Genomic DNA, 22559 nt, shown 5'->3' on the forward strand with positions numbered 1-22559 from the left:
CTTTTATAAATTACTCCGCTCAAACCTTGAAGGAAAATCAGCTAGACTCATCGAAAGTACGATTAAGTTCCTATATTTTCTCGAATATGTCTTTTTTTTTATAATTACTACTTTTAATTCCACCTGAGCCTAAAGATCGGTAAAATGATAGCTTTGGGGGAATATTTTTTGTGCGTGAGTATACATTTCTTGGAAGTGATACGGCAAGATGGCGGCAGTTTGAAAGTTTGTGCTGTGACTTGCCCCGTTTGAATGAAACTTTTCAAGAGCTACTTCAGCTAAAATGGGCGACAGTTTTCCTTCACAGGCCGATATTGATCAGGTTCTTGCGCTGTGTCCTGAACTGGACTCAAACGATGTGCGAAGGGACCTGAAATTTACTAGAAATGTGGAACTGACGGTGAACAGAGCCCTGGATGGGAGGGTAAGTTTACAACCTCAGCATGTGGTGCAGCAGCAGTAATATGTAGCAGATGTGGAAGGCTCAGGATGTGAAAGATGCATATCAAATTTTATCCTGTTTCAGTTTGTCCTCTATGATTTTGTCGTAAACATGTTTGTTGACTTAGGGATGCTAGAAACTAACGAATACCGTGTCTCTTAATTTCGCAGCGATTTACTCTAACGGAGGGTGCTGCAACTTCGGCATACTCCCAACTTCGGCAGGATTTTTAATTGTCTCGTTCTGCCGAAGTGAGCCATCTTTTTTTTCATCCACTGTGCTGAATAAAATCGTTAAACCAAACTTCATGCATAGAGCTGTCGTCTGAATAAAACAGGTATTTGTGTTCAATTAACTGATTTTTGAGCCACGAGGAAAATGTGGCGATAAAAATGGCTACATTCGATGCAAGGACATTGTGTAGTGGAACTCTTACATAAAACATATTCAACCGTCGTCATGCAAACTTTCTTGTTGTACACATGAGGCATAAAGCAAAACAAAACACCCCAAAAAAAATGGGTCTTGGTTAGTTTATGTCACGATTTCAACTCCACAACGGCAAATCCTCAAACACCACCACTCTTCTTCTTCTTTACTGCTTAGCCTCATATCTGAGATTATCAGCAGTTGCGCATGGGTTAGATACAACACAAGTGTCCGGAACAAGTAAAACGAAGGGAAAATAAAGGAGAGGCGCTAATAAGGAACATAAAGTTTAAACAACTGAATTTGTGAGTGCAAATGACAGGACAAGTGAATTTAGTGAGTTAGTAATACATGTATTTACATATATACAAGGACGTGTAGGGGTGGCTCAATGCAGCAGGGTCTTCCCCAGTTCGGTTTTGAACTGGGAGAGGGACCCCGCCTCCGCCACACCACTCTAATTTATCATTCGTCAAAACGCAACACTTTTCAGACAACCGACACTGGTGCAATATGATGTCGAACTCATAGATTTACGTCCGAAGTTGCAGCACCCTCCGTTAGCAAAAAAAAAGGGGAAGTCAGCTGCAGGCAGAAGACAGAACAAGCATTTTAGCGGCCCGTGGTTTCAATTCAAGACCTACCCAAAAGACTTTGAACATTAAACCACTGCAAAAATATCAACATTCACAGTAAGAATGAGATACCAGTGTCAATACTGGTGTTCTAACTTATGCATAGTGTTAGTTTGGTGCTTTACCTGTGTACATTGGATTGTGCTGGAGAAGATGGATACCAATTAATATGGTCTATATGAGTCCTGTTAACTAACTTTTATGTATGCTCTGTTTTGTTCTGTTCTGTACAGTTCCTGCGTGGAGTATTTGACCTGTTGGATGTAGCTGACCAGCCTGCTGCAGCTCAGCCGACCTGTGACAGCAGCACTGACATCAACTCTGATGACGATTATCTACCCAACATCACACTACAGCCCACAGCCTGTACAAGTAACGTCAGATATGCGTCTACAAGCAGGAAAGAAATAAGCGACAGTGACTCTGATTCAGAACCGAGAAGATTCCAACAGAGTAAGAAACATGTTGTCCCAACAAAACAAGAAAAAACGAAAGCTAGCAATGATGCATTGACAGGAAACAAAAGTTGTGCAGTTATCTCTACAGGGAGCAAAGGTGATGCCACATTGAGACAAACCCTTGACTCACCCTCCAAGTCCAGTGACTATTTTGCAGTTGAAGATGATGTGATATCATTGGACTCGAAATCATCCCCAATGGAAGAATACAATACCTTCAAAAGACGTCCCTGGGACCTGTCTCCAAGTGGCTCAAGCTCAGAAGAGGACCTCCCAACTCCTCCAAAAAAACTTCAAAAAGAAGAACCCGAGCCAAGTGTTAAGACTACATCTTACGGGAAACAGGCTGCCTCCTCTGTTGTAGCTATTTCAAGTAGTGATAGTGATAGTAGTGACAGTGATGCTGAGGATAAATGGAAAAGGCCTCTCTCATACAGGCTCAATTCCTCCCAACCAGCAAAAGTAGCATCTGCAAATGACAAAAGCTCAACAAAAGGTAGCTCATCCGATGAAAGAGGCTCAAACTCAAAGGCAACTGGCAAGTCAAACACTGTAACCCCTGAACCAAGAAGTGCCATCATGAGAGAGAGTGACAAGAATAGAGACAATGGTTTGACTTTCAGCAGTCAAAGGAGTGAAGAGGCGGACTCTCAAGGCTCCAAGAACAAAGGAAAGAGAAGGAGCCCTGAGGAGATTCAAGAAAGGAAAAGGCAAGCTTTGGTAAGAATATTACAAGATATCTATAAAGAAAATTGTAGGCCGTACTTGGAAAAAAATGGATGAAATTCTTCAAGATACAAGATAACTAGTCTTCATTTGAAAGCTTTTGGTTTCCCAGATTTTATTGAATCATTTTTCATTTGATCAAGCTCTTGACATTTGTATGCTCTTATTAGTTGAAGAGGCAGGAGAAGGAGCTAGAAAGACAGAGAAAGAAGGAAGAGAGGGAACAGGAGCAAAGAGCGAAGAAGAAAATGAAGGAGATGGAAGCAGCAAAGAAAAGGGTATGTTTGCCATAGTTTTCGTTTTTTTCATTGACATTGACCCCCTTATCTGGGCAACTCCAATGTTAGCAATGTGTGTAAGGTTTTGATTAGCAATGAATATGAATATGTATATGAGGATGATTAAGAGTATCAGTGATGGGAATACCTTCAGGTTCAAATAGCATATCTCCATATACCATAGTTGTGAGGACATGTTTTTCATTGTGTTTTACAGGCAGAACGAGAAGCCACCAAAAGCATGAAGCCTGGAGAATGTTTAAAGGTAAAGTATGAAGAAATTAGAGTTAGAAGCATTCAACATCACAATGGAGACATAACTATATCATAAAGGAAAATTTTGTCTTTTATATTATTGGAAATTTTAAGATGAGGACATGTATCTTGAATCATAGTGTGTACTACATGAAATTTATCAATTGTTGTACTCTTCTTTTTGATGTCAGTACATCACAGTCGTTCTTGACAGACACCTGGCAGAGTCTCCTTCAGGAGGAAACATCCTGACTCAGCTGAACAGTGCAGAGTCCAAATTCCAGATCGTGGACCAGCTAGTCCCTTATAGTGTCACCTGGAGGAGGACTGTAACTCTACATAACTTTGGAGAAGATATACAGGTTAGTTTGTTGTGAACAAGTAAGTCAGTATCATAGTATGTATGTACAGTAGGGTTTTTGGCGACGCCTCAAGGGCGAGCCTAATAGTATAGTATTATGTGCAGTCTGCAAGAATTCTAGGAATTGTACAGAAATGTGTCCACAGGAATTTTAGTCCACAGGACAATAACTCAAGAATGCCAGAATGGATGATTTAAAAAATCATTTGCTTACTATGTAAATCAGGCACTAATTTCCATAATAATTCACCAGGTTGTATTATTTCAGCCAGTAGGTACCCATGTGAGTAATGAGGCTGTTGTAACGAGCTCGAGGCACCTCCTCGATAATCAATGAGGAAAGCTTATAAGTCCACTGCATTCCATTATAGAACTCTCAAACAAATGACATATGTAACTGAGAAAGAGATGAATATCAAGAGATATTAATTATGCAAATGATTAACTAATTTGCATAATTCATGACAAAATACCATAATTCCATTGTGGTTAATGATGGGGATTTCATTCTTGCAGCATTTGGAAGTTAAGTTAATGTGGACATTATTAGACATAAATCATGCATACTAGTATGAGGGTCTCATTTACATAGTTTATTAGGAAATGGTACAGTAACATTTTTTCTAATTTAAGACAAACACTTTGAACAACTTGTCTTATTTGGCTAGAGACGGTGATCAACTGATGAGGTCCTTATCTGCATGTGATCTATGAGTTGTAGATAATAAACACTAATAAACACTAATACATGTAACAGAGTCCACTGTCGCCATGGCAAAGTCTTTTTACGTTGCCAATCTTGTTGGCGTTATGCATGGTGTTTTTGTGGGGTTATTCTTGGATAGAGGCCCGAACAATGCCCACTGTTTGAACAGAATGTAAATTAATACATTCGTTCTGCTTTCTGCCACACCTTCTGATTTTACTAACAATGCCTTCTGCCTTTACAATGGGAAGATTGTATCATTAGTATTTGCGCCCCGTGTCTTTACCACATAGTCACAAAAATCCTCAGTGACATTTGCTTTCATTGCTTGTCTTAAATGCCCTTCTGTGGAACTGGCTTCTGAAATGAGATAAACTCCTCAGAATTTGACAGAAAGTAATACTGATGTTGCAGTGTGACATACAAACGTATCTTATGACCTTAGTTTCCTTGGGACCCTGTGTAGACCACCACATCTTCTGCCCTTACAGTTGAACGATTGTAACATTCGTTTTGATTTTGTCCAGTGCCATGTATTTGTACTTTTATCGCAGAGTCGTACCGTGCCTCGATGACATCCCCAACCACCTGAGCATTGACGTAGTCCGGAATGGTTTCATACTGGTGATTCTCAGTGTTGTCTTCCGTTGCTCTTCTTCCACTTCGGTTTTTGACAAAATCTACCTCTGCTTGTGCATTGTAATAGTCTGCAATCGTCTCATAGTCATTTGCAACATTTGTATTCCTAAATTCGTCATCATTTTTATAGTGATTACTCTCGTTATGTTGGAAACCCTGAGGAGAAATGAAGGCTCTGTTAAAAGATACAGCCAATGCCTGGACTCCGGATTGTAGGATGGCTGCTTGAACGCCGTTAACGTCAGGCATTTGAGCAGCGTTTTGCAGCCACCTGTTGCACTTTTGCCGACAAAGAAACAACACAGAGGCAATGGCTATGACGGTTACTACATGGCTGCATACGATTGTAAGAACAATGTGCAGGGTAACGGGTTGGACGATGAGGCCATTTTCCTCATGAGATGGTAAGAGATAAATGTAGTCAACTTCCCCCAAGCCTTCACTACTCGGGGGGCGAACCGACGTGGCTGTTTCATTGTCTTTCTGTCCCATGTTAGAACTCGTGTTGTAAGACACCACCTCTGGGACATTGTGGGAAGCATTCACGGTCAGAAAGGCGGTGTCTATTCCACTGGGCATGTGTGGTGCTATGACCTCGCACGTGTATTTGCCTGTATCCAGCGCTGAAACTCGAGTGAGCCGTAAAATGGAAATGCAGCTTCTGTTGTAGTATGAGAGGAACCCCTGTGTGTTTTCACGGAACAAGTCCTCTAGTGTCCATGTTTCAACCAATGAAGTGTTACGGTTTGTTTTTGTCTGTAGCCAGGTAAAACGGAGTCCCTCCAGACAGTCAGCTTGGCAGGTGAAAGATACATCATCGCCCACTCTCACAGTCTGGTTTGCGGGTAGTACTTTGATGACCGGTGCCTGACATCGAAGATCTTCCATGGGAATGTCTCTTATGGCTTTAGTTATGCTCGGTTTCCTCATATTTGCATGCAAGGTAACACAACGGATATCCCACGCTTTCGATCTCTCTTCGAGCCAAAGTCGAAATCCCCACAGCTTACAGTCACAGATAACAGTAGTTTGTAGAATCGTCATGGAGGAAATGTGCTTGATTTGCCACAGGTCGACGGGAAAGAGTTGTATTTGAGCATTTTTATCAAATGAAGCAAATTGTAAATTTGATAAGAAACTCAGCGCTAGTGGTATGCGTTTGAGATTATTTCTATCCAGGTACAGATAAATCAGATCTTGAAGCCCGATGAAGGCTTCAATGTGAACGTAATCAATGATGTTGTCCTGCAGGTTCAAATATTTAATTCTATTAAGACCCCAGAAAGTCTTTGCTTGAAGGTACTGAATGCTGTTGTGTTGAAGTTTTAGGTGGGTGACACTATGGAGATGTTGAAAACACATCGGAATAAGTTCTTTCACTTCACATCGTTTTATCGTGATTGCTTCTAGATAAGGTAGCAAGGGAAAGTCCTCCGGTGTTATTGACTTAATTGATTGTAAAAATATGAAAAGTTCACTTGTGTTCGATGGCAATGGTGATGGAACAGTTGTATAGATATGAGTTGCAGTGTCACCACACCTTACGTGGAGAGATATGCCCACCTGTACACAGATACAGTGGTGTAAGTTGACACAGGTGTTTCCGTTCACAGTAAAAAGCACCATACACATAACCAGAAACACGATGAACACTTTCATCATGTTGATGTGATGATACACAGATGGACTGGTGGTGATTTTATCCACGCTGAGAATAAAATGGTTGATGTGTACTCCTCTGTTCAACGTCAGGTAAATACTGACACTACCGAGAACTCCTGTCTGCACAGACCTCTGGTGGTGCCAACTGGATGCAGGATACTAGAGACAACACAATCATGGAATGGTTACTGCTAAAGGCCCAATCTCTGACACGAACGCAGTGGATTGAACAGCAAAATGTAGAAGCCTTTGCTAACCAGTAAACTTGTTACAGAAAAGACTAATGTACTGCTCGCCGCAAACTGTCACCAAACAGAAACACATGTATGTATTGGTCTGGAGACTCCTTTTCAGACAAATGACGTGGGTGCAAGAGATAAATGTATGCATATGCAGTCCATCGCTCTGTCTACATGACTTGACTTATGTCTATCTACAGAGCACTTCAGTTCAATATGGTACATGTAGCATTTGAAGTTGCAAAAACACACGTATTGGTCTGGAGACCAACTGTTTTCAAAGGCAAATAGAAACAACACCTGGATACAAATATTAGGTTTGCGTGCACGTTTAGTTATACAATGTGCACCCAGGGTCATCTTAGCCAGGACATGTTTTAAAACCTAAAAGTTCTGACAATATATGACATAAATAGACTACAAACTAGTATGTTGATGTATAACATAATACATAAATGCCCAAACCTTCCTGAAATTTACCACGACATTTTATTAACAAACTCAGACATCCACAGCCACCTCACAAGAGAAAGCTATTATCTTAGACCAATTAATGTAAAATCCAACCAGTGTCAATTTACAATTATGGTCACCGTTTGGAACAACTTAAATACGACTTTAAAAATGAGCCACACTCTTGCTATCTTCAAGACCCACGCTAAATTTGACTTTATAAGTAAGCCTACTTTTTCCTAGTTTGGTTTCTTTTGCTTAATAGTAGTCCACTGTTTATTAGTAATATTTACTTTGTTTAGTAGCAGTCCACTGCTTTTACTTTGTTTAATACTTCTCATTTACTCTACATTCATATTCATGTATGATTTATCAAGTTATGGTAAATTCTTTATTATATTGTTCTCATGACCTCTATATTGTTTCATTTTGTTTATCATCCAGCTTTGTATAACTGATCAACTAAAAATGTTATGATTTGATAAAGGGAGGCCTTTACATAAGCAGAAGCTTTTTGGCCTGCCCTGCACTGTTTTATTATCTTTGTATTTCTTTCTTATGTATGTATATTTTTAAGTGCGAAATAAATAAACAATAAACAGACATGATTGTCTGGGCTTGGTGCCAAGGCCGCACACGCAGCAACACGAGAACCATGAATGAAACCAACCAATTTCCTCCAGTTTAAATGGAAAAACACTTGTTTGTCACCCATGCATGCCCTTTTTCATCTGTTTCTGATGTGGGCCACCATTCCATTACCCTGTCCTTGTACTTTTCCATGTCTTCTAGACCTCAAAGTGTCTTGATTTTGTATCAATGAAATTTTCTTGTATGTTGCAGCTTGCAATTGGTTCTGTCAGTACCAAAGACATAGAAGAAGAAGAGACCCTGGTATATGTTCCTGTTGCTGACTTTGTACTTCAGGTTTATGACTATAGACAGGTAAGGACAAAAATGAGATCTCAAAGATATGACTCACAAGCATTTTTTTTTGGTGTGTGGGGGTATTAGGGAACATACTGTTTGACTTTATGACAGCAAATATAATCACCAAGTTGACCAGGTAGAGAGGATTCAAAGGAGAGCTTGCCGTATCATCCTTGGCCGTGCCTACCCTGGATATACGGATGCACTGACACACCTAAGTCTCACTACCCTGTCTGAAAAGCGTGAGAGACTATGTCTGAAGTTTGGTAGATCTCTGCTCGGCTCTGAATTTGAACACTGGCTGCCGAGTCATAGATCTACCATCTCAGGAAGATGTATGCGAAATGGACATAAACTAAACATTCCTAAGGCAAACACACTGAGATTCAGTAACTCTCCGATAGCGTATCTGATGAGATTGCTAAACCAGTATGGTTACTAGTATTATATTCTGCGCCATATATGTGAATTTTACCAACATTTTGGAGAAATGATATTGTCTATCATTTGTATAATAATAATATCGGTTTTTCAATACGTATGAGATTATTTATATGCTGACTGGATTGAAAGGCTCAAACTTGTTTCTACATTGGTTTTTAATTCAGTTGTTTTACAACTGAGACAAACCAATAAAAGACATCATCTTAAATATATGTTACACTGTTTGACTTTGCTATCATATTTTGTTGCTTCATCCCATTACAGCTACAGCAAGGAGACAGTTGTGTTAACCAGGAGACATTACAATCTTTCGTCCATGGGGTGAAAGCAATCTATCCAGGGAAGAAGGTCACACTGATCATACTAGGGCTGGATAAGTATTTCAGGTAAGTGTGAAAGACAAGTCTAACTTCGTTGCATTATTGGCCTGTAGTTACAGAGTTTAAGAAATTACTGCACTTTTAACAGCGTAGAACATTTTCGGAAAAATGCTTAGTTCCATCCAATGATGAATTTTTCTTTCGTGTTTCAGGAATCAGAGCACCCACCGCCAAAGGCAGTTCAGGGATATAGTCAGGAACAACGGTGTGACGACTGAGGATGGCAAAAAGGGCAAAAGGAAGAAGAAAAAGGAGATAGAGAGTAGCATCATCATTACAAGAATGGATGTAGAAGAGGTAAAAAAAGCAAGGATTTTGTCGATTTGTACGGAATCTTTTGAATTCCCTTTTATGTTAGATGTTCTGTCATAATATGCTTGTGGGCATCAATTATAAAGAAAAAGGAACCATGTTATAACTTCTTGATGCTACAATGTACATGTAGGTAAGATAGAGATTTTATATGCATGTCTTTTTGTGAAATATAGTGTTATCACATACTTAGAAAGAAATCAGAAGACAGAAATGACTTAAACAACCAAACCCTTGATCTGATTATTCTACAAAGCAACTACATTTTCTGTATCAGGTTTGAATTCATACCATTTCTTTCTGGCAAATAGACTATTTTGAGAGTTGTCGGTTCATTCTTAAAACATTGCGTGAAATGATAGCCATGTTGTCTACTCAGGCTCTGACCCACCTCCAGCTGTGGGAAGATGTTGTAGTAAAGATGTTGGAGGAGCCAGAGCAGGTGGCTGACATGATCCGGATGTACACCAAGGCTGTGGCAGAAGCACCTTTCAAGTAAGCAGCACAGTGGCTTTAAAATTACAATTCACCAAGCCAGTGTTGTCAATATGTACTTCGTAATGTTTTTTTAAAGGCACCCAAAGCATTTCATGAGACATGAAAACTGGAAATATTCTAGCTGCTGTAATCTTAATGAAATTGACAATTAATGCCACTGTTTACCACATTTGCGTTCAGATTTGTTATCAAAAGTGCGCAAAAACCGCACAAAAATAATCTACGTGGTGATCTTTTAGTTCCACAAGCCTACTGTAAATACTGTAGATACCATAGCCCCACCCACCTCCGTCAAAACGTAGAAATTTAAAATGAAAACATAAAAATGCACCTATTTGACGGACATGCAGTCACTCTCTCATTGGTCGAACCGCTAATTGTGATGGACAGTCAAAATCAGTCTATTAGACACAACGACATCGTATCTTTGCTTGTTTAATGTCAATATGTGATGGTATAGTGTTATTGAAACTTACTACTGTATGTGTAGGAATGACTACAAGTCTGAGTTTTTTTAATCGAGTTTCAATCCTCATAAAATACTCTGGGTGCCTTTAAAGAAAAATCCATTTTCCTTTCATCTCACAGCATCTAAATTGAGATACAGCAATATAAAAAAAAGCTGTAACACAATCCTGTTATGGTGACAATTGCGGTATTTGTTTCTTCACTTACCAGTGAACAGAATACATCATCAGAATGCCAACCACAACAGCTTGGTGATGATAACATGTATATGTATGCTCTTCACACTTCATTTTCTTTGTGACCACAGGAGGCAGAGGGACGAGTCTTCCTTCTCCTTCCACATCGAGAGCAACGCGGTGAACTGTGTGAAGGTGGACAAGGACGGGCGTGGCCTGCTGAAGGTGTGGCAGAGACACATCCAGCAGATGAGGAATGTCAGTCCTGAGATGTCTGCAGCCATCGTGGCGGAGTACCCCTCACCACAGCTGCTGCTTCAGGTGAGGATTGGCACTTAAGTTTAAGGTCATGCTTTGAAACTATAAGGTCATGCACTTTTATGGTAAAGTTTATAAAGAAGAAGAAATTCATCATGTTGTCACCCTGGTTGCATGGATGGCAATGACTCTCTTCGTCCCTATCCCCCATAGGTAGGTCTTCAAAAGTACAGCATGCATCCTCAGTTGATGTGACACTATAACCAGAGAACAAAGTTTTAATCTTTTTGAACATAATTGCTCCAACCTGCTACCATAATAGAAATAAATCTATTGAATTCTCATTTTTTACAGGCATATCAAAGGTGCTCTACAGAAAAAGAGGCACAGTTGCTCCTTAAAGACATCACGGTAAGAAATATTAAGACTCCTCTTCAACTCGTTTTGAGAACATTCTGTTTTACACATGAAGGGTTCCTGTAAGACAATGCTGTAATGAAATGTTCTTCTTTTCTCATTAAGGTAAGAAGGGGAGCAGGTGTCCTGGCCACTTCCAGGCGAATCGGTCCAGAGCTGTCCAAGAAACTTCACCTGTTGTTCACTTCCTGCGACAGTGAAAAACTCTTACAAAGCACTACCTAACCTCATGATCAGTACCAAATTTGTGCCAGAAGGCTGTCTCAGTAGGTACAAGAGTAACGTAAAACTTAAGTTGCTAAATCAAAGAGTCTTCACTATTTCCTACCTCTTTCTGTCAGCAACGAAAGGAAATGATTGTCTTAAATCACTATGTGCACTTACAGCCAAGTGTCTTCTCATCAGTACTTTTGTTAAGACATATATTTTTACACAATAGAGGCCTACTTTAGATGAAATTATATAGATTGTAACAGACTTTAGTATCTTGTATCTTTAATGAAAAGATGAAAGTACATGTAGAATGCAACATTTTAATCCAGTTCAGTAAATCATAATCATGTTTTGGTACAAATGTACTGTACTTAGTCAATTGTAACCAGATAAACTTTTATCATCAGTTCTATATGACTCAGACTTTGGGGCTTTATTGAAACTTCACTTATGAATATCACTTCTGTAGAGTAGCTGTATAATCACATTGCCCCCAATCTACTTTATTATAGACTAATAAAAGAGAAGCATCTGGATACAGTTGTTTATTATTTCTTGCCTTGTTGTGTTCAAGCACCCAAATGGCGGTATTTACTCAGTGGCAAATCCTAATCGTTAAGCCATGAAAGTGTCATACGCCTTGTACCAGGACGAAAACAGACTAAGTCTCAAGATCACAGAGAAGAAAGTAATGAAAAACAAATCAGTAAAAGGCAGATAGAACTGTTATGTCAGAAGCAATACCTTCGCACAAGGTACATTCCCCTCACTATAAATGATTGCAGAAGATTCCCTGGCACCAGTAACAATTATGCACAAAATCCATAATCAATACAAAGCCTATGGTAATAAGAGAAACATCAGTGCTTTTGTCTACATTTACGTTGGTAATATAGAAATGCTTTTAAGATCTTCATTGCAACATTGACTTCTGAATGACTAGAGTGACACCTTGACAAATATACACAAATGGCACCTATGAAGTTTTTTAAGTTAACATTTTTTCCATCATTTCTAAGGACTGCAGTTTTATTCACTGACCATATTAAACACCACAATGTCATAACAAATCGCAGAGAGGTACACTTTGAAGAGCCTCCGCTGTTAGCCCTATCATATGCACAATGTATGCTAACAAAGCAAAACATCTAGTAATCTCTACATGTACACAATGATAGCTCAATTACTACTAAGAAGTGGAAGATGTAACCATATTTATTTAGAAGAGAACAAGGTATCATGTCATTAATCTTAAATGTATCTACTGCTCCAGGTTGTCATCATTGTCTCCAGGTGTCATGGCATCTGAGATAGTCATCACAGGTGCACTTGGCAGCTCCACAAACACCCACTGGATCACATCAGGTGTCAGAACATCTGCCTTGAAGTCTCCACTGCAGGACAACAGAGTCATAGAAATGCACTGTCAGAAATAAACAATTATATATACTACTAGTATATGTATTACAAAAAGGAAACAAGTTTTATCAAACAACAAAGAAAGACGTCTTTACAACAGTGTAACAATTTCAACTTGTTTGCACATCCATTTCTTTGCATTTGCAAGTAGGAACAACAGAATTTTTTTTTTTTTAACCTTTAGCACACCGATTAGCTGTTTGGCACACCATTCTCTATTGGTTACAGAGTTAGGTAGCAGGGAGAAAGTTAAAAGCAAAATCATGTTGGAAAATGTTGAAGCCCTCTTGTAGTGACCATACCTGTCAAGAGCTGCAACTGTCCGTGAGAACAAGACGCAGACGAAGAACTCTGCTGCCCTCTGTAAGAGGAACTGTGCTGTCTTGGTGATCCTGTCACAGAACCCCCATTCATACAGGATGTAGCACACCACGTGGTGGAAGGCATCAGGCCTGCAGGTACAGGTAATTAGGCATGACAATATGCAGTTATTTTTTTTGTGGCTAGAAATACATGTAAGCGTGTCTTTATAGTTTCTGGTCTGACAAGTAAATTTTCCTGGAAGTCTTGATACGAACAATAGCCATTGTCCACTAAATCCAAATGGCAATTCATTTTAGAACCTAGCAGGGCCATCTCCAGCTCTAAATCTTTTTCCGTCCCACTCATTGTTTGGGAGCCCATGTTCGTTTTCGTTGTTGAATCTGTTGTTTTACAAAATTACATTTTCATCAATTTCATGTGATGAAGTTCACAATGTTTTGAAAGATGGAGTGAATTTGTTTTCCATCACAACAAACTTTCCGTCCCAGGATGGAGGGACGGGTTCTGGAGCCTAGTCATTAAGTGTCATCTTGAGTCTTACCTTCCATACAAGAAACAGATCTCCTCTGACATGGACCTGGCCATCTCCAGCCTGCTGACCGCCCTCTCCACCCGGTTACACCACTCCCCTGGGTTACTCTCCTCACCATCACTCATGTAACGCACAAACGACGAGTCCATATCACTGGGCTCTGACCTGAAAATGGAATACATGTACACGTCACCTATGTAATACACAAAGGACAAGTCCATGTCACTGGGCTCCAACCTGAAATATGGAATACATGCAGGGCTCCAGACTAACTTTTAGGTCTAGGAGCACTGTGCCCCTAACCCAAAAAAGTTAGGGGCACCAGCAAAAATCTAGGAGCACCACTACAAAAAGTTGGAAGAACAAGAAAAGTCTTGGCCATACCAAGTAATACTCCTATTAATCAATGTAAGCAACCTGGAATAAAGTATTTGAATAGATCATAAAATATAAAGCCTACATTGATGGTGCAGAACAACTGGCAATGTGTGGTATATAATCTAGTTAGTTCTTGGGGAAGAATGATATCGGTGTAGAGGGCCGGGATTTTAGAAAAATTGGGCATAGGTTCCCAGGCTGGCCCCTATCCGGGGGCCACGGTGCCTCAAGTTCAACAAGTAGAAAAATACACAATGGTATTTTCAACTTGGAACAAGGCAATCAATGATTCACATGACCATTTGCGATGACATTAAAAATTGCATAAGCTTGAGTGATGTATTGAGATTTTCGAAAAAATTGGGCATAGGTTCCCCGGCTGGCCCCTATCCGGGGGCCACGGTGCCTCAAGTTCAACAAGTTGAAAAATACACAATGGTATTTTCAACTTGGAACAAGGCAAGTAATGATTCACATATCCTTGAATGATAAATAAATAGATAACTCTGTTACTTAGCTATTGGTTTCATCACCAAAACAAATAAAGTCACTTTCCATAATTTTAAACTTCACTGCTGGCATTAAGTTCCAGAGGTTCATGTTCAGCTTAGAACCTATACTCAAGTCTGAACCTGAACTCAAGCCATGGCATATGTGTGTTAGAAATATTTTTTTCAGTTACATACAAAATTGCATGTTGGCAAACATTTTGCATGAAAAATATAATACATACAAAATTATATACAGTCAGTAGTAAACACAAAAGCTCTCAAACAGTGAAGAATTCCAACATACAATATACAAGTTTAAAAAAAATAAAAACCTTTTTCTAATTGAGTAAAATTTCTAATATGCCAAAAATAACAAAGAAGTACTTGATTTCGCCCTAAGAAAGAATTAAGCACAATGCCGTATTGAATCTATCATATTATCGGGCAATATCGGCCCTCTATCGACATTTGAAACTGCAGTTTCACAAATTCTCGTTAGAGGGCGTTGTGTCGCTCTCGCGTGTTATTGCGAGATTTAGCGAGAGTTCGCTAAAAATTTCAACATGGCCGGTGTTTGTTTTTATTCTTCGCCAAATGGCCGAAATCGCGGGGTTTTTTGTCGATTTTGTGGCGTTTTTAGGCACAACTTAACAGGTTGACTATGGATGGAACTATCTAGTAAACATTTCCCAATGGAAATGAGGACATTTTTAACGCAAAATCTTCCGCTGAATCGAGTTCCTCCATGACGGGGACTGACTCAGAATTTCTTATTGTCACGAAATTGTCCCGAAACGTAAGTTGAATTGCCACTAGGAACGGATATTTTTTGTACCGCGGGTGTGGGAACATGATGGAAAATTCACCAGCAATTTTCACGGTAGCGTTGGAATACCTTATGTTTATTTTTCAGGTTACTGCTTAATTCTGCAGCTATTATCTAGGTGCAGGTCTTAATTTTTTATTGTCGCACCGTGCGACCGTGATTTTAAATCTAGTCGCATTCTCAAAAAACTGGTCGCATACATATTGTGTGCGAGTCGCACTCACGAGCGCTGACATGTAAGAGGACCTGCATGCCCCTTTTACGTAGAGCGTAATCGGCCGTTTTAATTTTACGTAGAGCGTTGCCGACCACTCCATAATTTAGCGTAGAGCGTAGGGGGGCTTTCTGAATTTAGCGTAGATCGTAGGGAGGCTTTCTGAATTTAGCGTACTACGTAGCCGGCCCTCCCAATTAAGCGTAGAGCGTTGTCGGAACCCCCCCATGCAGGCCCTCATGTAATACATTTTTAGGATGAGTACATATCACTGGGCTCCGACCTGAAATATGGAATACATGTCACTCATGTAATACAAAAACAACGAGTCCATAATATCACTTGAATGATAGGCTCCCACCTGAATGATAGAATACACATTCAGCAATAAAGTGGGTAACATTGTACTACAAGTGTATTCTAAGGAATGTATAAAGAAGGTGCCATGTCTTGCTGACTCATGCGTTTCCTTCAAAAAAGCTTGGGTTCAAGGGAAGTTGTAGATGTTAGCTTGCTAGAAGGATACGAGCATGATCAATAGTTTGGATTTAGATTAAATTTAAGGCTTTAAGTTCATCAGTTTGTCCCTACTTGCAGTGTTTTCAAATCTAAAATAGCCAGTGATGTTATACCTGATAGATTCATGGTCGAACTCGGGCGCCTCCCCTGAATCATATGTCACATGGACGACTTCATACACAATCCTCCTCTGCACCTTCTCCACAGTCAGGCTGTCAATCAGCTCCTTCATCAGGTCACTCCTCTCCTGGCTGAAGTCCTGCAGGGCCGCCAGGATGGAGCTCACACTCAGGTCTGTCCTACGGGTCGTCAGGTACTCCTGCCAAATACACAGCTTATACAATATGGTAGACAGGTGAGATGTATTACAAGTACTCCTGCCAAATACACAGCTTATACAATATGGTAGAGAAGGTGAGATATGTTACAGGTACTCCTGCCAAACACACAGCTTATACAATATGGTAGACAGGTGAGATATGTTACAGGTACTCCTGCCAAATACACAGCTTATACATTATGGTAGACAGGTGAGATATGTTACAGGTACTCCTGCCAAATACACAGCTTATACAATATGGTAGACAGGTGAGATGTATTACAAGTACTCCTGCCAAATACACAGCTTATACAATATGGTAGAGAAGGTGAGATATGTTACAGATACTCCTGCCAAACACACAGCTTATACAATATGGTAGACAGGTGAGATATGTTACAGGTACTCCTGCCAGATACGCAACTTATACAATATGGTAGAGAAGGTGAGTTACATCATAGATACTCCTGCCAAATATATAGCTTATACAAGATGGTAAGTTACTGAAGATAACTGAGTCAAAAATCATTCACGACATAGCATCAAAATTTAAAGGAAGGCATGATTACTGCATTTGTAACATTTGTCATACTACTAACAAGTCATTCAACATTTCAAATCACCACTGCTGCTGTTGGACCATGGTTCATATTTTCATCAGGCACTAACCTCAGGTGATATGTAGTTGTCTATCTGACTCTCCTGTTCCCAGTCATCTAAGTCCTCTTGCTGGCGATCGTCATCATCAAGCAACTCCCTGTGGTGTTCCAGGGCACGTGGAACAATGTCGTTCAGAAATTCTGAAACCTGCAACAAGTTTAGGTTAGTGTGGGCTTTTCTCATAATGTCATGATCAATCATCATCATCATCAATTAGGTTTAAGGTAAATACAAATAACTAAATCAAATCTTAAATGTGTCCAAGATCTGCCCACAAAATATATCACCTGGTGCTGATTTGATACCTGTAGATTTACCTGACAGTGTATATTTGTGAATAGTAAAGCCTTCTACCTGCTGAGGTAACTTTTTGGCAACAAATCTGTATCAGGTAACATGTATAGGGTTATACGGCAACAAAAGGGTTGAAATGTACAAAAGTCATGTACCTTACATGTGGATGAGCGTATCACAATAAGTATTACAAATACCTGTTCTCGAACAGCCAGGAATACATCTTTTCTGACAGAGGACTTTGTGTCGGTAACACCGCTGATCTCTGCAAGCTTTCTGATGACTGGAAGAGGCAGGGCTGCCGCGAGATGGTCATCCACCGAGGACGGCACGTGGACAGATATCCGATGATCATCCTCTGGGCTTTTCTGATCATGAGCTTCATCCTTGCCTTTCAAGTGAAGGATGGGAGCATCGCTTTCAACGTATGAAGCCTCGAAAGGGAAGATGACAAAAACATCAGATAACTCCTTCATGGCTTTGCCACTGAAACCACCCAGCTGGACGAGAAAGCTCTGCTTGGTATCGTCATGGTAACCAATGGCACAGAACGAGTTCACCAGGTCCAACCTGCTCTCTGCTGCTTGGCCCTTGGATGGGACTTTGGACCAGACGTGCATCTCAGGACTGGAGGTATCCAAGATGCGTACTTGGTCGCAGTCTTGACCAAAGTGGCCACTTATGATGTAGATGTATTTTGTGACGTTGTCTACGACCGCACCTGCACCATTACATGGGTCCGGGAGGGTGCCGCTAGGGTTGCCTCTCTGCCACTGACCTGCAGAGACAGTTGTTTCTTAGCAATTTCAGGAATATAATTAACCTAGTGTCAGCTTACAATATCAAGCTTAAACCAAGTTTGCTTAAAGTGAACAAGTTTTGCAAATTTTGAATATTTGTAAGACTAAAGTGAATAAATGTATTAGGTGAATTTTTTTTCATCAAGTCTAAGTATCAGACCAAAATTTCTTATTTGTTATGAATACAACTGAGGATTGCTGACATTTGAATCAATCTTAATCAAAAGTTTATAGACACAAGGTAAAAGATAGCCTTACCAGTGTTCAGATCTAGTGTGAAGAAGTCACTCTGCATCTGCTTGGTGTTTCCAAACATGTAGAACATTTTTCCATCCAATTCACAGACACTGCTAGCATATCTGAAACAAATCAGAGGTGCTTCATAACTTTTACAGATTTTCAAAATTCCCATCTTCAGTTTATCATTGATTATGCTCAATTACAGAATATGGAAGTACTTAGGAGTAGAATGTTGTAAACCTACCTTGGTGCAGGTTCGTCACCAAATGTTTTAGTTTTGCTCCACGTGAAGGTCTTCAGATCCAGGGCCCAAAGGCGCCCCTGGCGGGTGGGACCAGTACTCCAGCGGAAAGTGTAAGCCTTGTTGGCTGACTCGTCCAACAGGAAAACTGCTTCAAAGTTACAGGGGATGTCACCAGACGTCTGTTTAAAAATGAAAGAAAACAAGTAAGAAACTTGTCAGAGGATCGGGTCCCCTGAAAGTGCGAAATGGAACGAAATGGAACGAAATGGAACGAAATGGAACGAAATGGAACGAAATGGAACGAAATGGAACGAAATGGAACGAAATGGAACGAAATGGAACGAAATGGAACGAAATGGAACGAAATGGAACGAAATGGAACGAAATGGAACGACATGGAACGAACTAAAACATGTGTTACATTATGAAATGTAATACCAGTAGATAGCGAAATATAAGGAACGTTGTAACATTCACAGTAGACGGGAACAGGAAGCAAATACATAATATAACGTGTTTTATTTCTTGAATCTGTTTGATCAAATACAACGTTTTTGCCGCGTTTGTGTGGCTAGATTCTTCCCTGAAAATGGGAACGCCGCGTGCAAAGAGATCCACCGCTCTTCCTTTGTGTTTACCAACGATCCGCAAATGAACTGCTGAAAATAGCAGGGAAGACAAGTAAACGGAACTGAGTATCAAAGTAAGGACTAGATTATACAGAAGTTGGTGGTAACATTGCATCTCATAATTCAACAAGAGGGCATGAGGCAAGCGTATTTTTTTATTTATAAAGTGTGTTTGCGTGTTGCAAATGGAGCCCCGCATGCAAATGACCGCCAATGTTGCCAGCGCATCGGAACTGTGTACGTGGGTGTGCTACCGACAGGTTGAATCAAACTCCGACTTCCAAGTTTTATTTACATACGGTTTTAGTCCATAACTAGTACGTATCATATGCATATCTCCGCAACAACGATTTTTATACAACCAATTGTTCGGCTGGTCGGCTGTCGGAGAATGGACCCCTCTGCTAATGATATGCAAATGCAGCTCTGCGCTGCGTCACCAATGTAAAATTTCACACTCCATTCAACCACGGACGTGGACTGAGAACTACCTCTGGAGACATTTCTGCTTACTTGTTCACGACAAAACAAAGGGAGGGTGTGAACGAGCAGGATGTGTATTTCACAGTTCACACAACACGCAAACACGCTGTATGAATAATGAAATTACGCTTGCCTCATGCCCTCTTGGTGAATTACGAGATGCAATGTTACCACCAGCCTATGTATAATCTAGTCCTTACTTCGATACTCAGTTCCATTTGCTGGTTTTCGCTGCTATTTGCAGCAGTTCATTTGCAGATAGTTGGCAAAATCAAGGAAGAGCGGCCGAGCGCTTTGCACGCGGCTCTCCCATTTTCAGGGAAGAATCTAGCCACACAAACGCGGCAAAAACGTTGTATTTAATATTACCAAATAGATTCAAGAAATAACACACGTTATATTATGTATTTGCTTCCTGTTCCCGTCTACTGTGAATGTTACAACGCTCCTTATATTTCGCTATCTACTGGTATTACATTTCATAATGTTACATATGTTTTAGTTCGTTCCATTTCGTTCCATTTCGTTCCATTTCGTTCCATTTCGTTCCATATCGTTCCATATCGTTCCATTTCGTTCCATTTCGTTCCATTTCGTTCCATTTCGTTCCATTTCGTTCCATTTCGTTCCATTTCGTTCCATTTCGTTCCATTTCGCACTTTCGGGGGACCGAGAGGATCAGGGTGAAAATGTAGATTTTTTTAGACTATCTGTATCAGTTTTGAATCTTTCTTTTCTGTCATTTACCATTCAAGCTGTTAAACATTATGTTTATGAAATAAGAATCATAGGTTGGAGCTGAATACAGAAACTGAAGTCTAAAAATGAAGACCTAAAATCAACTAGTAGAGATGGTACAGGCCTGACCTTAGGGTGGCACCATCTTGGCTTGTCTGAGTCAGTCATGTCCAGGATGAAGACAGAAGCTTTGTACTGGTCATCCCAGGGGTACATCCTCTCCCTGTGCCCATTCAGGAAAATGATGTAGTCTCCCAGCTTCACACTGGGGCAGTTCTGGCTCACTACAACAGGGGGCGCTCCAGTAACCTTCAGGTGTTTCCAGGACACTTCCTTGTCCCCTTGTAGCACAGGCTCATCAAGGTCAAGATATCGGACCTTTACAGAACAAGGAAAATGCTGTGATAAGCAGAAATTGACACACAAAGACGCATATTGTAATATTCAAATATTGAGCGCAATTATGTGAATACCTACTGAAAAACGCTTTTCTTTCATCATTAACAGGGTAATGATTAGACATTACACATTTGCACCAAAGAACAAAGTTTCATAACATATAAAATATTACTTTTAAGTTATTATCATCTGTGTTGTTGAAAACAACAATCAAACATTGTCATGACGGACCTGTTTGCCAGTAACGAGCACAAGCCTGCTCCCCACGACATGGAGACTGCGACACGGCGAGCGTACCGTACCCCTCACCACCGCCACATGCTCATTCTCCGTCACCTTCACACAGGTCCACTCCATAGGGGGGTGTGGTGAGATGGTCGAGACCTTATCGAAGTACCTGAAATGTGTATTATATTTACTAGTTGATAGTAGCCATTAAAAATCACTGTCATGAGATCAGTTATCAACAAAGTTAAAACAGCTCTGGCCATGGTGCTGATCAAGGAATCTTCCCGAATTCTGGATATTGAGCAATAGCTCATTTTAAACTGTTGTAGATTGATAAAACATGGCAACAGGCTATATACAGCATAGGGGTGTGTGGTGAGATGGTCGAGACTACGGAATGGGTTAGACAGCACGGTATCATTGAGTGTCTCATTAATGACATCTGATCATATTAACTAGTATCTTATTGTTGTATTTCAATGTAATTGTAATTTTAAGTGGTCCGCAACATCAGCTTGGCTGCCTGGTGCTCCACTATGTATTGTCTTGTTGCAATTTTTATTTTAATAATAATAATAAAGAATTGAAATTCTAGCGAATGTGGACCATCTAGTTGATTGAAAATTATTACATTGTAGTTTGAAAAGTAAATTGTCTTCCAACTCATTAAGTTATGTTACATGTAACATTACTATGTATATTGACAGGTGAAGAACTGTCTAACTTACTCATTAAAAATCGGTGCTGGGGTAGTAACCTTATCAAAGTACCTGAAATGTGTACTAGTTGATAGTAGCCATCGAAAAATCACTGTCATGAGATCAGTTATCAACAAAGTTAAACAGCTCTGGCCATGGTGCTGATCAGGGAATCTTCCCATGATCTAGAATTCTGGATATTGAGCTCATTTCAAACTGTTGTGGATTGATAAAACATGGCAACAGGCTATATACAGCATAATGATGAAACTTCGTGATGTTTTTTAAGTAGACTTTCCCATTTTGCAAAACCGGAATTTTCAGCAGGAATGTCATCTAACGTTAACGTTATGATGGAATGTTGAGTTTCAATTTCAGAAGCTCTTTAATTTCCGATGCTATATCATGAAAATATGAGATATGTGAAAGATTATAGAAAATGTGGTAACATTATCAAGAGTAGGGCGCAGGATGGCCGGCAAGACAGTCTCTTTACCCCCTAGTTTTTCTAGAAGTAGAACGTCTGATGTACCGGACAGTCACAAAATCACGTCCCAGGACGCCCGGCACAGTTGTCATCGATTCTACGATGTATGGAGGCTCATACAACATGAGAAAGAGGCACGGCATTATTTGTGACAACAGAGCTAAGAGAGATAACTAATATTTCAACCACGAAACAAGTCAAACGTCTAGGTCACCGTCAGATCGACCGACATGTTCTAACAGGTCACTGTCGCTGTTA

General features: G+C 40.1%; 3 protein-coding genes across 3 annotated transcripts; 2 read left to right on the top strand and 1 right to left on the bottom strand.

Annotated features, from left to right (window-relative positions):
- Positions 1–176: 176 nt before the first annotated feature.
- Positions 177–4343, top strand: LOC136439809 (uncharacterized). Its single transcript, XM_066435417.1, has 5 exons — positions 177–424; positions 1740–2684; positions 2861–2968; positions 3186–3233; positions 3415–4343. Exons 1-5 carry the CDS (start codon positions 284–286, stop codon positions 3598–3600), a joined length of 1428 nt encoding a protein of 475 aa, XP_066291514.1. The 5' UTR covers positions 177–283; the 3' UTR covers positions 3601–4343.
- Positions 4344–8102: 3759 nt separating this feature from the next.
- LOC136439810 (crossover junction endonuclease EME1-like) lies at positions 8103–11675 on the top strand. Its single transcript, XM_066435418.1, has 7 exons — positions 8103–8228; positions 8922–9043; positions 9190–9334; positions 9729–9844; positions 10623–10812; positions 11104–11160; positions 11272–11675. The coding sequence occupies exons 1-7, from the start codon at positions 8103–8105 to the stop codon at positions 11389–11391; spliced, it is 876 nt and encodes a 291-aa protein (XP_066291515.1). The 3' UTR covers positions 11392–11675.
- Positions 11676–11685: 10 nt separating this feature from the next.
- On the bottom strand, positions 11686–21245 carry LOC136440532 (uncharacterized). Its single transcript, XM_066436581.1, has 10 exons — positions 21186–21245; positions 20619–20867; positions 18640–18818; positions 18414–18514; positions 17553–18133; positions 17071–17208; positions 16196–16401; positions 13664–13819; positions 13101–13250; positions 11686–12773 (listed from the first exon to the last, which is right to left on the bottom strand). The coding sequence occupies exons 1-10, from the start codon at positions 21243–21245 to the stop codon at positions 12641–12643; spliced, it is 1953 nt and encodes a 650-aa protein (XP_066292678.1). The 3' UTR covers positions 11686–12640.
- Positions 21246–22559: the final 1314 nt, after the last annotated feature.

This window comes from Branchiostoma lanceolatum, chromosome 8, assembly GCF_035083965.1.
Source record: "Branchiostoma lanceolatum isolate klBraLanc5 chromosome 8, klBraLanc5.hap2, whole genome shotgun sequence".
Lineage (NCBI taxonomy): Eukaryota > Metazoa > Chordata > Leptocardii > Amphioxiformes > Branchiostomatidae > Branchiostoma > Branchiostoma lanceolatum.

Bases quoted from the DNA above. Each gene is read 5' to 3' on its own strand.
- LOC136439809 (XM_066435417.1), top strand. From the start codon at position 284: ATGGGCGACAGTTTTCCTTCACAGGCCGATATTGATCAGGTTCTTGCG. The intron at 425-1,739 runs GTAAGTTTACAA...TGTTCTGTACAG, and splicing joins ACAGAGCCCTGGATGGGAGG to TTCCTGCGTGGAGTATTTGA. The intron at 2,685-2,860 runs GTAAGAATATTA...TGCTCTTATTAG, and splicing joins AAAGGAAAAGGCAAGCTTTG to TTGAAGAGGCAGGAGAAGGA.
- LOC136440532 (XM_066436581.1), bottom strand. From the start codon at position 21,245: ATGGAGTGGACCTGTGTGAAGGTGACGGAGAATGAGCATGTGGCGGTG. The intron at 18,134-18,413 runs GTAAGGCTATCT...CTGTCTCTGCAG, and splicing joins CACACTAGATCTGAACACTG to GTCAGTGGCAGAGAGGCAAC. The intron at 17,209-17,552 runs GTATTTGTAATA...AACTTGTTGCAG, and splicing joins TCCTGGCTGTTCGAGAACAG to GTTTCAGAATTTCTGAACGA.
- LOC136439810 (XM_066435418.1), top strand. From the start codon at position 8,103: ATGAAATTTTCTTGTATGTTGCAGCTTGCAATTGGTTCTGTCAGTACC. The intron at 9,335-9,728 runs GTAAAAAAAGCA...TTGTCTACTCAG, and splicing joins CAAGAATGGATGTAGAAGAG to GCTCTGACCCACCTCCAGCT. The intron at 10,813-11,103 runs GTGAGGATTGGC...CATTTTTTACAG, and splicing joins CACCACAGCTGCTGCTTCAG to GCATATCAAAGGTGCTCTAC.